Source organism: Trachymyrmex cornetzi, unplaced genomic scaffold (assembly GCF_001594075.2).
Source record: "Trachymyrmex cornetzi isolate Tcor2-1 unplaced genomic scaffold, Tcor1.1 scaffold719, whole genome shotgun sequence".
Taxonomy (NCBI): Eukaryota; Metazoa; Arthropoda; class Insecta; order Hymenoptera; family Formicidae; genus Trachymyrmex; species Trachymyrmex cornetzi.
The window spans coordinates 466,273-481,385 of record NW_017300047.1 but is presented as its reverse complement, the minus strand read 5'-3'; the positions used below and the strand labels follow the sequence as shown (position 1 = coordinate 481,385).

The following is a 15,113-nucleotide window of genomic DNA, read 5'->3' as shown; positions in this document are numbered from 1 at the left end:
TTGACCATGTCCTTTAAGGTCATTTCAAGGTCAACCTTATTTTTTAAATGGAACCCCCTACATTTTATTGCATATTTTTATAGCTTATCTCGAGAGCTTTCCAAAACACTATAATAAAACATTTTTTCATTAAGTATTTTTTGAGTTATAAAGGTTTGAAATTAATAATTTGTTAAGTGGCGTGTGATTCCGGCCAGTTAAGGCAAGAGTGACGTGTGGGTCCGGCCAATTAAGGCAAGAGTGGCGTGTGGATCCGGCCAGTTAAGGCGAATTTCATTCCAATTGGTCAGCTTGGGCAAAATATTCAATTGTATCAAACAATTCACAACAAATGTTCAAATTGTTGCCCTTCAACAGCCTGGCAATGTGCCAATTGTAATGTGGCAATGTATCAAAATTATTAACTTCAAACCTTTATAACTCAAAAAGTACTTAATGAAAAAATGTTTTATTATAGTGTTTTGGAAAGCTCTCGAGATAAGCTATAAAAATATGCAATAAAATGTAGAGGGTTCCATTAAAAAAATAAGGTTGACCTTGAAATGACCTTAAAGGACATGGTCAAGATTAAAGTCAAAGTCATTATCTTACTCCTCGCTTGAAACCATACAACTTTGCTATTGGACATTTTCTCCAAAATGCATTCTAACTGAAGATATTAGGGGGGTCCGATACTTTTCGATGACCCTGTATATTCTGTACACATACATATATCTTAAAATAGGCGTCGACAAAAAAATTGTTTGATCGGGATTATTATACATATGAGCCGTTTATTTTGAAAGTGGCCTAAGTCCATTTGTAAATTTTTTGTTGTTGACTGTAGTTGCGTGTACAACTTGAAGTTAGCTGTCATAAACATTTTTTTTTAAATGGACTTAGGTCACTTTCAAAATAAACGGCTCATATAATCTCCATGCAAATATAAATATAATGAAAGAGACTATTTATCCGTAGGCTATTAAGACTAACTGTAGGAATAGTTGTCCATATCTTATTTTCTACAAAAATTATTTGTTGCCATTGGATGATCAGGTGTACACTACGTTTTTATTTATATCATCGAATTTATAATGTATAATTATAAATTTTTTACGTAATAATGTATAATTATAATTTTTTACGTAATTGTCCGCTGCCCGTCCAGCCTGTTTTAAATATATGTATCAAATTTTCATAATTATTACCTTATTATTATCGATATCAATAAGATTTTTTTAAATCCTATTTTTACCACTGGTGTAATCAAATATGTAATTTAGACATTAGAAATTGGATTATTTGTGTTCTAAATACCTAATAATATGTTCGATATACGAAGATCGTCTAAAAAGTTTTGAGCCTCAATATGAAGATGACATTATTTACCAAATCGTAATAATATGTAATCTTCTTACGGACTCTTCCAAATTCAACAACCATAAATCCAAAAAAAAAACAGGATGAATAAGAGTCAGTCATGTTTCGTTCGAGCTGCGATCAATATGCGTTTTTTAATTTGATACTCTTTAGTGAATATTAATTGTAATCAGTTGATCCAATGTCGAGATGAATCCTTCTATGTCTTGGGATTATAACATCAAATCTGATAATCTGATGGTGATTTTTTTCTTGGACATGAAGAGATTGATATTTTGAATTTATATTGTTGAGGATGGTTCCAAAGTGAATTGAAACGTACTTTTATATTTTGTGGAATAAAGATTCTATTTTTTGGATTGAAGATTTAAGATTGCGTATTAATTACCACGTTACTTATTCACCGTTTTTTTTTTGGATTTTTGGTTATTACTTACCAAAACCGTTTTGGTACTAATAATAAGTACAATTGTACATGCTTTGAAAAATATCTGTAAAAATTATAGCCATTTTGGACGCTCAGTTGGTATTTGACAGTCATTTGTGTCAGTCAACGTCAGTGTTTTTGTAAAAATGGAAAAAATCGAATATCGTGCTGTGATTAAATTCTTAAATTTGAAGGGCAAGACGCCTACGCGAATTAAAGCCGAGTTGGGCGCTGTTTATGGGGACTCTGCCCCATTATTTGCTACCGTGAAAAGATAGGTAGCTGAATTTAAACATGGTCGTACCAGCTTGGCTGATGAGCGTTCAGGACAGCCAACAACTACGACCACTACCGATAACATCGAAAAATTTCACGAAATCGTACCGAATGACTGTCGAATCAAAGTTAGAAAGATACACGAGGCTGTGGACATATCGAAAGAACGTGTTTGTCATATATTAATTGAAGAATTAGGCATGCGTAAGCTAACCGCACATTGGGTGTCGCGCTTACTCACTGTGGACCAAAAACGCATTCGAATGAACATTTCCAACTTCCAAGGCCCTGTTGGAGCGGTTTAGGGGAAATAAGTCAGTTTCTTATATCGATTGATAACTGTTAATGAAACTTGGATTCACTACTAACTACTTCATTCTTGAGACGAAGGAACAATCAAAACCGTGAAAGGTGATGGTGATTATTTTTTGGGATAGTCGTGGAATTGTGTTCATCGACTATCTTAAAAAAGATAAAACAATAACGGGGTACTATGCATCATTAATTGACAAGCTGAAGGCAGAAATTGCAAAAAAACGGCCGCATTTGAAGAAGAAGAAAGTGATGTTCCATTAAAATGACGCACCGTTTCACACTTCGACATTCGCCTTAGCAAAAATTTACCAATCGGGGTTTGAATTGATTGACCATCTATCGTGTTCACCAGATCTGGCTCCCAACAATTTTTTTCTGTTTCCTAGGCTCAAAGTTTGGCTCGAAGGATAAAGATTTTTATTAAACGAGCAGGTCATCGCATCCGTAGAAGCCTATTTTGCAAAGCAAGACGCCAACTATTATTTGAATGGATTAAAGGAATGGGAGCATCGCTAAGAAAAGTGTATCGACTTAAAAGGAGACTATGTTAAAAAATAAAAATGAATTTTTGACCGAAAAAATACTTGTATCTATGTTATAGGCTCAAAAGTTTTCAGAGACGACCCTCGTATATCTTTAATTATATTAATTCACATGTATTTGCGGTCTGTTTTTAAGATTTATAAGTAATTATAATCATATGCTTGAGGCTGAGTATCTTCAAGACCCAGTTGCACCAATGTTACTTTGACTTTAAACAAGGCTTAAAACTGTCTGTCTCTATTTCTCTTTCGCTTTAAAACGAGACAAAGAGAGTTTTAAACCTCGCTTAAAGTCAAAGTAACGTTGGTGCAATCGGGCCTAAATGATTTGAATCTGTTTTTTATTTAAGTCATGAATGATATAAAGCATATTTTAGCCGGAAATGATCGAGTGTTACAAATATGATAAATATGATAAATATGGAATGGTGTATCCCAATATAACATCAATACAAAAAATAGTAGATGAATATATGGAAATTGTATATATTTTCTTAATTATTCAAGACGATTCTGTCTATAATTGCGTAGAAATCATAGAAATGGAATATTAGTCTGTGTATTTTTAGTATTATAGATGTAGCGCGATATTCTACAATACAATTAATGGCTGGTAAATCAAACGTAAAAAATGAGAAGAGTTCCATGTGCCTATAATTTCAATATTTCAAATAAAGATCATAAATTATTTCAAATATATTCTAGAATGTTAGAGAGAAGTATCATTAAAATATAAAATATTATGGCAAAAAGAATATATATAAATTATTTAATATACAGGGTGTCCAATCGGTTTTGTGTAGGTAGAGTGGACTAAACTGAGTCGAAAAGTTCTCTACCATTTAGCAATTTTCGCAATGATTAACGAGATATTAATTACTAAAAATTGGTTTTCAATATTTTTTTACTCAAATACTATTAACTTTACAGAAAAACAGCAAGAGATAAAAATTGTTTATTTTTTTTTTATAAAGTTCTAAGAATTTTTTCGGCAATATTTAGTAATTAATATCTCGTTAACCATTGTGAAAATTGCAAAATGGTAGAGGACTTTTCGACTCAGTTTAATCCGCTCTATCTACACAAATGCGATTGACCAAAACTTACGGGATACCCTGTATATTTTATAAGACGATCATTTTCAGAGGGCATCTAAAATGATTAGTCTATAGACGTGAAAAATATATTCATATAGAATTTATATAAAAAGAAAGTTATTCTCAGAAATTTCAGAGATTGAAATATACTATGTATGAATGAGATATAGTTTTTAATTATATAAGCATACACACACACACACACACATGAGAGAGAGAGAGAGAGAGTTCCTCGTGTTGATCAATTAATTCACTTTAATAATGAATAATGAAATGGAAAATGCTTATGCGCTAGTTCAATTCAAATATTACAATGAATTTAGTAGCAAGATATTTTTGTAACACAAGGGGTTTGTTGCTGTGTATTTACAAAATTTGACAATAACTGTAAACAAATCTCATTTTTCATGTCATTACTTCGTTATTTACGTAATTGCAGTTCTCTGCACGACAACGATAAAATCATGTATTTTTCAACATGTGACAGCGCTGTAAATTTCTATAGACCGTAAAGCGTTTACAGAAATATGTATGTCCAAATGATGTTATAAAAATTACAGAAGCTATTTTATATCTATATTATAATATTTTTTATTAATTCCTTCTCTTGTTGAGAATTTATTTGTTTAATTACATGGAATAATTTTATTACCTTGCGTTTTATAACTTATTTAACATATCATTAATATACGACCCAGCAAACACAAAATGTAAAGGAAAGGAAAGAACATGAATTCCATTGGTTTTGCAAAATTCCAACGCTGCTAATGACCTATGCGACTCGTGATTGTCAAGCAATGACAAAAGTGAGTTTTCGATGGAAACACGCGTAATTTTCTGAAAATGTTTCAGAAAATCAAGAAAAATATTGGCATTCGTCCAGCCACTCGGATGTTCCTTCTAGAACGTTTAACTAATTTATTTACCTCTGTTGTTATATATATATAACAACAGGAAACTTTGTACATGTACACAATCGATTATGCCTCCGTTTGTGAAAACAAATTAATCTTGACGAAGATATGATCTGGATAGATAATCGTGAGAAAGAAACCTATAGAAAAATTTGTAAAATATGTAAATTTATTAATGCCACTAATGTCTGATATTTGGCTCGAAATATGTCCAGATGAAAAAGTTGAGAGTTGCACAGAGATTACAATTTTGAGCAAAATAGCTGCATTATTGAAAAATGTCATTGTAATTATGCAATCGATTGTGGAATACATTGATACGTTGGATCAGGATGATTATAACGTATGAAGCGTTGATTTAAAGATATATTTCATTCAGATACATACTAGGCAGTACGACGGGTTGCGCGGCAAACTTTGCATGGCCAAGCGTGGTTTAATAGACAATGACAGTGACTTTATACATTATAAAGCTTATACTACAAAGTTTTATTATTTATATTATAAAGTTTATGTTATAAAGTCACTGTCATTGTCTATAAAACCGCGTCTGCCCATGCAAAGTTTGCCACGCAACCCGTCGTATTGCCTAGTACGTATCTGCAACACCCTGTACACTGTATTATTATTATGCTAAAACCCTGTTCCCGCTTGACTTTTATTTTCAAATTTTAAATGTCACACTGGTTCTACACGGTCTCTTTGAGACGGTGTAGCAAAATCCCATTTCGTGCATAAAATTTGCACTACACCGTAGCCACGGAAACACGGTACACTGTCTGAGTGTTGCACTAGTGGGCGATAGTGCAGTCAAAAGAAAACGCTATTAAACGCATCAATAGTTTTCAAACGGTGAGCATTTGAAAATAACCAACCACAGGGCATGAAATTCGCGCCATCAGGGGCGGCGCAACTAAGCGGTCGGCCGCGCGATAATCTTATCGGATAAGCACACGCTCTTTTTAGCATCTTTTTCACCTTTTTTTTAAAAAGATAAGTTTGTATACAATTTTAAAAAATTTCATAGGATTCAACTTTGCGCCATTGCTGATATCAAATTTTTTATATTTAATAGATTTTACCGTAAAATAGTTTTATTGATGAGCGCACGCTCTTAGCGCCTTTTTTTCCTTTTTTTAAAAAAAGTTTGTATATAATTTTAAAAACATCCCACCGCCTCCCTCATCATTTTATAATTGTAATATAAAAATGTCAATATATAAATAGCACGCGAATCTGCTTAACCGTATTCATCTAAATTAAAAAGGTCCTACTTGGAGCACGGTCCGATTTAGAACATTCTCCCGTATATTTTAAAAGACAGTCATTTTTTCAGAGCGCATCTAAAATGATTAGTCTATAGACGTGAAAAATATATTCGTATAGAATTTATATAAAAAAAGAATTGTTCAGAAATTTCAGAGATTGAAATATACTGCATATTGATGAGATATAGTTTTTAATCATACAAGCATACGCAGCTCCTCGTGTTGATCAATTAATTCACTTTAATAATGAATAATGAAATGGAAAATGCTTATGCGCTAGTTCATTTCAAACTAAATTCATTTACAATGAATTTAGTAGCAAGATATTTTTGTAAAGGTTTGTCGATCTGTATTTACAAAAATTGACAATACCTGTAAACAAATCTCAACTTTCATATCATTACTTTGTTATTTACGTAATTGCAGTTCTTTGCACAACGATAAAATCACATATTTTTTAACATGTGGCAGCGCTGTAAATTTTTATTGAGCGTAAAGCGTTTACATAAATATGTATGTCCAAGTGATGTTATAAAAATTACAGAAGCTATTTTATATTTATATTTTTATATTTTTTATTAATTTCTTGTTGAGAATTAATTTATTTAATTACATAGAATAATTTCATTATATTGCGTTTTATAACTTATTTAATATATCGTTAATATAGGTCAATATAGGATAATTTAATGACTATGCATCTTTGTATGGAATATTAGTTCAAATCATATGTAATTGCTCCTATATTTATATCATTAGCAGATATAATTAAATTAACACTGATATAGAAATTCAATGTGTCATATCCATATCCATATATTATTTATGAAATTTATTTATTTTGTCCAAGTTTTATAAATTACTTTCTATTTCTAAACTATTAAAAGAAATTATTGAGACAAAGAAATTATATATACATGACAACAAATATGTAGTACATTTCTTTCAAATATATAGTTAACACAGATTATAAAGTTTATATAATTTGCAAATTATGAATTAAATATCTGTTTTGCTAATACACAATTATCAATCGTTTAAAACAATTATTACTCTTGACCAATGTACAATTATTATTAATTTAAATGCTCAATTATTAAATGTTAATAATTAATATTAATTATTAACATAATATAATTATTACTTATTTTAATTATTATTATCAAATGTATCTTACATAATAAATGTATATTTCTAAATAAATCATTAAAATTTTGAAATGCGTTTCATAGTATTTAATTCATTTTAAAATGGACATGAATTGCAGGATTATTTTATATCGATTTTATACAACATCGGAGATTTACAAGAAATTATTATATTGTCCATATTTCTAGATTTACAATAACTATAAATTCGTGTTCGTCGAAAGCAAATTCCACTTGATTATAAATGTAAACATTAAAAGAAATCAGTACAAAAAGGAATATTCAAGTGTTAATATACTTTATACAATGCTAAAGATATCTTGCATGTGCGTTTACAATAATTTCAATACATCTACACATTTCGTTATTATAGTTTCTATATCGGAACATAAAGTAAAATAAAATACATATAATACTCGGTGTATGAGCAAGAGAATTAGAGTTTACTAAACAAATTAATAAATGTAGATGTGCACAAGTATAAAATTGTTGTCAATCAACCAATTAATCAAATAGAAATGCTAAATAACTGCGCGTCTTGCGCGCAAATTTTTAATGACATAAATAGTACGTTACAAATTATTAAAAATATATAAAGACTTTTCTCTCGTATGTGCAAGCCATCAATTTAATATTCTTACTATTAATTTTCAGCTATAAACTTATACTATGCCAAGCAAGTATTTTCTTACAGTGGCTCTATATTCTTAAAGGATTCTCATCATTTAACTATTTATTAATCCGAAAACATGAGAACATTCTTAATTATGAGAATTTATGGCAATAATTTTTACATACTTTTTTTTACTCATCAATATAAATTTTGTTAATATAAACTCTGTAGATACACACATGTGTAGTGTGACCTGTGCAAAGTAATTAGCTTTTATTTAGCCATATCAATTTGGGAGCACTCATGTGCTCTGATGCAAAATCATGCTGCGACATATATAGTTGTATCCCTAAACAAAGACTCTACATACTTTTTACTTTGGAGAAGTATGCCGTTAATATTTGGAGCATTAGATCTATCTTATGTTTGCTATTCATAAAACGATGTTTTCACAGTTTTACAGACAAAATATCTATATTTTATCTATGTGTATAATGCTTAATCAAGACTTTAAAGTATAGCTTTCAAAGTTATACAATATCGGAAATAGTGCATTGTGCATCCATCTGTGGATATCATGCAATTAATACGAAAAATATTATGGTACATCATGCGTTCCCCTTTTCTCTCTTTCTAAAAGTTTATCTAAAAGTTTATATCAAATGTCAAACTATACATAAACTCTTTACTCAATGGGCCCCGGAAGTAAAATATATTTCCCTGTATACGAGGTTTAGAAATCGCGCATGATAAAACGAAGGCGACTATTCAAAAAGACACGATGTGGTCCTTAAAAATTTGCTAAGAGTTATTGGAATGTAGAGGAATTACGAATTTAGGTCCAAACGGTGATCTAAACTTAATCCCAACGTCAGAGTATACTTTATTTGGCAACGCGAGATTGCACAAATATAATCTGCCGTTGTCGACACTATGCGATAGCGGTAGGGCACCCAACAGGCTGAATTTACTGAGTACGCCTGGTGTACCCGTCGCCGGAGGTTCAATAGATAGTACTGGCGCCCGATTACTGTTTGCCCATCTCGCTATTGGAGTGATCATTCTGGGCGAATCTTCGTCGCAGAGCGCTACAAGTATCAGATCTACCAATGATGGCAGATTCTTGACTTTGGTTTCTACCTTGTTGTCTGTTAGCCTGTATAGTGACAATTCTTGCAGAAGAAATACATCTTCCGCATTTTCCACAAACACGATTGTTGTGACACCGTGAGCAGCCAATTGTCGAGCACAGTTGATTCCTGCAGCGCCGGAACGATGCGGTCCACACAGTACGACCACGGTGGGCCATTGATGCGCATTATTCGGATTCAATCGATGACTTCCACCCAATAATTGTAAGGTGAGTTCAGCACCAGCGCGACCGAGCAATTCCACCTATCAAAGAAAGCCAGAATTATTAAATACGATAGAATTAAAATAAAATTTAAATTTAAAACATTGAATAAAAATAGCTTAGATGTGTATATTTGAAATAATGAAAATGTGATAAGCCATATCTTGAAAATCCTCTTATTTAATTATTGAATTTTATTCTTTATTTTATTCTTTCTTTATTTAATTTTTAACTTTAATTATTTTGTAATCAGAATAAATATGTTCCATCAATATACTTATTTAAATGTAAATATCTTATATAAGGTTGGATCTCTCTTATTTAAATCTATTATTTCTCCTTTTTTCTCACTTCTCATTTCATTATTAAACAAAAAAATAGTTCCAAATAGTTACAAATAACTCCAACATACGAACCCTGCGTTCCCAACTTATTCCCAATCTATCTGCTGCACCTATTAATTGCCGATGTAAACTTAGAGGGATGCTAGGAATTACTAGACCATTATCTGTAACATATTCTTTTTCACCACGGCAAGGCACCATGATCTGTCTGAGTACTGTAGGTTCGGATACAAGAATATTTTCGTCGGGTCGGTAGATAGCAGTAGTACCCCGATTGTTTTCCGACTGTCTAACAATGTCCGGCTTCAAAGAGTTTATTTCTTGCCACACAGCCTACAATAAATTATAATAATAAAATAGTCAAGTAACATTATAAGCAACATATTAGTAAATTTTCTTTTTGTATTAAATAATGTTTAAAAACGGTAAAATTCAACCTCTTTGTTAAACAATGCTAAGTTCTTTTCAAAATCAAAGTCTTGCTCTAATTGATCAATCGGGGTACCGAAGGTATGTTCGTCTCTTTCCAGTGCTCTTTGCCGATGAGTTAATCTCTTTGAGACTGATTTATTATTAGATGCATTATTTTCAGCTGCAACATTATTACATTAATATTACATATGTCAGATATAAATTATACGTACTTTGAGGTATTTTCCCATTAGGAGTTTGCTCCACTTGCTGTTGGTTAGGCTCTGCTGGTTTTTTAAAGTTTGTCTGTGACTGAGAACTTCCTGCTTGCACTGTTGCATTTGGAACACACTCTGAAATAGATCGCCCAGCCCTTTTCGCAATTGGTCTCTTCACAATTACCTTACTGTGTGTATCATTAACATTTCCTGCTTCCTCCGTTGATATAATCTCAAGATTCTGTATATCCTTTACACTGTAGTAATAAAGATAATTAATACATGCATTCATATATTTGGGATGTTAGACAACTTATTATTAGAGCAGCTGCTTGTAAAAGATCAGTTTAATTCTTATATTACTTCTCATATACACCAAGAATTTTAAGTGCAAGAATATTACACTCTAATAGAAGATAAACAAATCATAATATTGTGTCGTGCCTTGAAGGACAGAAGCCTCTAAACAAGTAAGTTTAAGAACAACCCAGTTCTCTGAAATGGAACTTGGAGGGGAAACAAATTTTATACAATCCTCTTTCAAAAAATAACAATTATAATGAAACCAATTTAAAAGTTACAGCCCATCTAAGGCCATATGCAATAAAATAAACAATATGTGATATACCAATTTACCCATTTATTTAAAATGATTTAAATTAAATTTAATTAAACAAATTTATTTAAATTCTATGTATACATATATATATATATATGTATATATACATGCAAGATTTTTAAAATATTTCTTATAGTTTATCTATTACAAAAATTAATCAAGCCAGCAATCTTACCTCAAGTTTACAACAGAAGAAGTATGAGGTATGCCATTGCAAAATGCTTTTGCAAGAGTCAGACTACTCTTATTTAGATCAATAATTTTACCTTGGTAAGCAAGATCATCGATACACTTCACCGAAACTGTACAACCCAAAAACTGCTCAGACATTCTGCTTAAAACTGAAACATAAAAGTCAAGCTACAAGCTTTCAGTATCATAACACAAATTATGTCTCAATCATGATGTAAGGTCTTTTTACAGCATGATTTACATCTTGATTACAATACTAATCATATACAATACTAATTATAAACAAAATTCACACATGATCATAAATTTTATATTAGAAATATAACTGTTATGAATGAAACAATATACATGTTATTTGATAATTTATGATTTCGAGAGCAGTATCAACATATTGTAATCAACAAGGATGATAATGAAAATTGTAGTAGCTAATGGAACCACAAAAAAGTATCATTTATATATTAATATAAGATAGTATGTGTTAATATAAGGCTATTTACTTTAAAAATTTAAGAATAATGTTAATAAATATGTAATGCATTAATAAATAAAAAATACACTTAAACGCAGAAGCAGGAGCACAACAGTCACCAGTTTTTGACATTATTGAAAAAAAATCTCAATTTCGAAGTTACTGCTTATATTAGGTTAAAAGCGGTGCGATGTTACTAGAAGACTATACGAAACATCTACATACCTGAGTCGATGCCGATGTAAATAAAGGCAATCAAACAAAGGGAAAACAAACCGCGCAGTAGCTAGCGATAACTTTCCACGATAACGCACTATTTCCACGATTTGGCGTGCGGCATCGAAACGAATTACCACCCGTATGTCGGGTTGACTCGTGTATATTCAATATTGCAGTATATTCGTATATACTTATTGTCATTGTGTGAGTGACGGCAGAGACCGTCATTTTCTTCGCGTTGAGCTCTGGTAGTGAAAACCTATGAACGTTTTCCGTCATGTAAATATTCGTCTTACAATCTTACGAGCAAATTTGTAATTGTAAACTATTATAAGCAAAAATTATATGAGCTCGAAAATGTAAATATCATTTATATATGTGTCGAATTGACCATCACCGATCGTCGGTAATTCTATACAGGGTAGCGGGTCAAGAAGAGAATTTATCAAAACCTTGCTTGAAAATTCACCAAAAGTTTCCAAAATTTATCAAATTACCAATCATAACATAATAGCAATAATAATATATTTATATAATATAACAATATAATAATAATATATAATAATATATGTATAAATAATAATATACAGCGTGCGATTACTAATGGTTGTACCAACTTTTTACCATAAGAGCATGACTTATCGACTGCACTTGTAATTTACGAAACGCTCCTTAGATGGCAGTTGCTTCGCCCGGCGCGCGAGCAGGTCCGACGTACATGCAGAGGCCCTTGGCGAAAAATTTACATGCATTTTAATAATTTTTATCGCAACTTGTTAATATTTATAATCCTCTGAATTTAAATATTATTTCTAAAGTACTTTAAATTTTAAGTACTTCAGAAATAATATTGAAATGTAATGCAAAATGATGAAAGCTAAAAATAGTAACGTGGACTTCCACACCACCTTCGAGGTTCCACGCTTGACGCGATAGGTTTTTTAAAGTGGACCTTTGCCTGGAGCCGTATTATAGCACATTTGTAGACCTATTTTTTTTTATACATAAGCCTCAAACGGATATATTCAAGTCATATTGAGTAAGATCACACGCAGATGAAAGGTTACATCCACGTGTGATTGTGCGCAACATGACAACAATCTATCATATTTCATATTTCATTTTTTACTTTTCATCTACGTGTGATCTTACTCAATATGACTTCAATATATCCGTTTGAGGCTTATGTAACAAAAAAATAGGTCTACAAGTGTGGTATAATACGGCTACAGGCAAAGGTCCACTTTAAAAAACTTAACGTGCCAAGCGTGGAACCTCAAAGTGTGGAAGTCCACGTTACACCTCTTTGTGAAGTTAGCACCTCATTTTTAAAAAAATCAATTTTTCGTTAGAGTTCTGATTGCACCCCGAAGAGTTCTAGAGTTCCTGCCTAAAATTAAAAATAGTTCCGTTGATCTAAGCAAAAAAAACAATTTTAAAGATTTGGGGTTCCAACTTCACAAAACGATTAACGAAATATCGCGATAACTTCTACAATATTGACGATAACGCTTTAAGTCATAATAACTTTTGTCAGAACTCTTGAGGTGCTATCCAGAACTGTGGACAAAACTGCTGTAACTTTCAAAAAATTTTTTTTCCCCAAGAAATGAAAAATTTTTGAAAATTCTGGCAGGTGTGTCGACAGTTCTTGATAGCACCTCAAAAGTTCTGACAAAAGTTATGATGACTCAAAGCGTTAGAATTAATATTTTAGAAGATATCGCGATTTATCATTATGCGTTTCGTGAAGTCGGCACCCCAAATTTTTAATATTGATACTTTTGGCTTAATAAGGCACGGAAACTATTTTTTTGCAATTACTGACTAGATTTAAAAATACTTCCGGTGAATTAAGAAACAAAAAATAAATAGTAAAAATTTGGGGGGCCGACTTCATAAAACGCATAACGAAAAATCGCGATACCTTCTAAAATATTAACTCTAACGCTTTGAGTCATGATAACTTTCGTCAGAACTCTTATGGTGCTACCCAGAACTCTCGACGTAACTGCCAGAACTTTCAAAAAATTTTCCTCCCACGGGTGTTAGAAATTATTCGGTTTGACAACGAAAAATCGCGATATCTTCTAAAATATTAACTCCAGCGCTTGAGTCATGATAACTTTCGTCAGAACTCTTGTGGTGCTACCCAGAACTCTCGACGTAACTGCCAGAACTTTCAAAAAATTTTCATTTCTTGGGGAAAAAAAATTTTTTGAAAGTTACAGCAGTTTTGTCCACAGTTCTAGATAGCACCTCAAGAGTTCTGACAAAAGTTATTATGACTTAAAGCGTTATCGTCAATATTGTAGAAGTTATCGCGATATTTCGTTAATCGTTTTGTGAAGTTGGAACCCCAAATCTTTAAAATTGTTTTTTTTGCTTAGATCACCGGAACTATTTTTAATTTTAGGCAGGAACTTTAGAACTCTTCGGGGTGCAATCAGAACTCTAACGAAAAATTGATTTTTTTAAAAATGAGGTGCTAACTTCACAGAGGTCCACGTTACTATTTTTAGCTTTCATCGTTTTGTATTACATTTCAATATTATTTCTGAAGTTATTAAAATTTAAAGTACTTTAGAAATAATATTTAAATTCAGAGGATTATAAGTATTAACAAGTTGCGATAAAAATTATTAAAATGCATGTAAATTTTTCACCAAGGACCTCTGTATGTACGTTGGACTAGAGTCCTAGATTTATCAGAGAGGCGCAACCGGCTTAAGTCAGTATGACAAAGGTGCTAAGGAGAGTACTAAACATGGCCGACATGCTATGAAACTGTCTTTAAACCATGTCAAAAAAGATATGATGTGTACATTGACATTTAGGCTGTGTTCCAAAATTGTTTGTCAGCGCTGGCAGTACCGCCAACACCGTTCCAAAAATCATCGTAGCACGCTGTGGCAGTGCTGCGAGAGGGTAAAGACGTCACTAATGTTGTCGTCTATTTTCTACTGCGGCTGCTGCGGCTGTCGAGGTGAGGCAGCTACAGCACAAAATGGCGGAAAAGATGGAGGAGTTAATTTTAATCGATGCTGAGAGTAACACTGAGTATAAACTCAGTGTTTCTGTAGAAGATGCTAAGGGTATATCCACACAAACTTGCATAGCCGCATAAACATATACATAAAGAAAATTATCCAATTGCAGTTCTCTTTTAAAGTCGTACATAAAATGTGATTGGATAATTTTCTTTATGCATACGTTTATGCGGCTATGTAAGTTTGTGTGGGTATACCTTAAGAAAGCAAGAAGTAGTGAGTAGATTTATAATTTTTTTGTAGTCTGCTTTTTGTAGTCACACTTATTTATTCTT

The 15,113-nt window shown here is 31.8% G+C and overlaps 1 protein-coding gene across 1 annotated transcript; it reads right to left on the bottom strand.

Moving 5' to 3' along the window:
* Nucleotides 1-7,681: 7,681 nt before the first annotated feature.
* On the bottom strand, nt 7,682-11,925 carry Edc3 (enhancer of mRNA-decapping protein 3). The gene is made up of 6 exons (XM_018517675.1): nt 11,795-11,925; nt 11,081-11,246; nt 10,302-10,543; nt 10,095-10,249; nt 9,730-9,990; nt 7,682-9,354 (listed from the first exon to the last, which is right to left on the bottom strand). Exons 2-6 carry the CDS (start codon nt 11,233-11,235, stop codon nt 8,761-8,763), a joined length of 1,407 nt encoding a protein of 468 aa, XP_018373177.1. The 5' UTR covers nt 11,236-11,246; nt 11,795-11,925; the 3' UTR covers nt 7,682-8,760.
* Between the last annotated feature and the right edge of the window lie 3,188 nt (nt 11,926-15,113).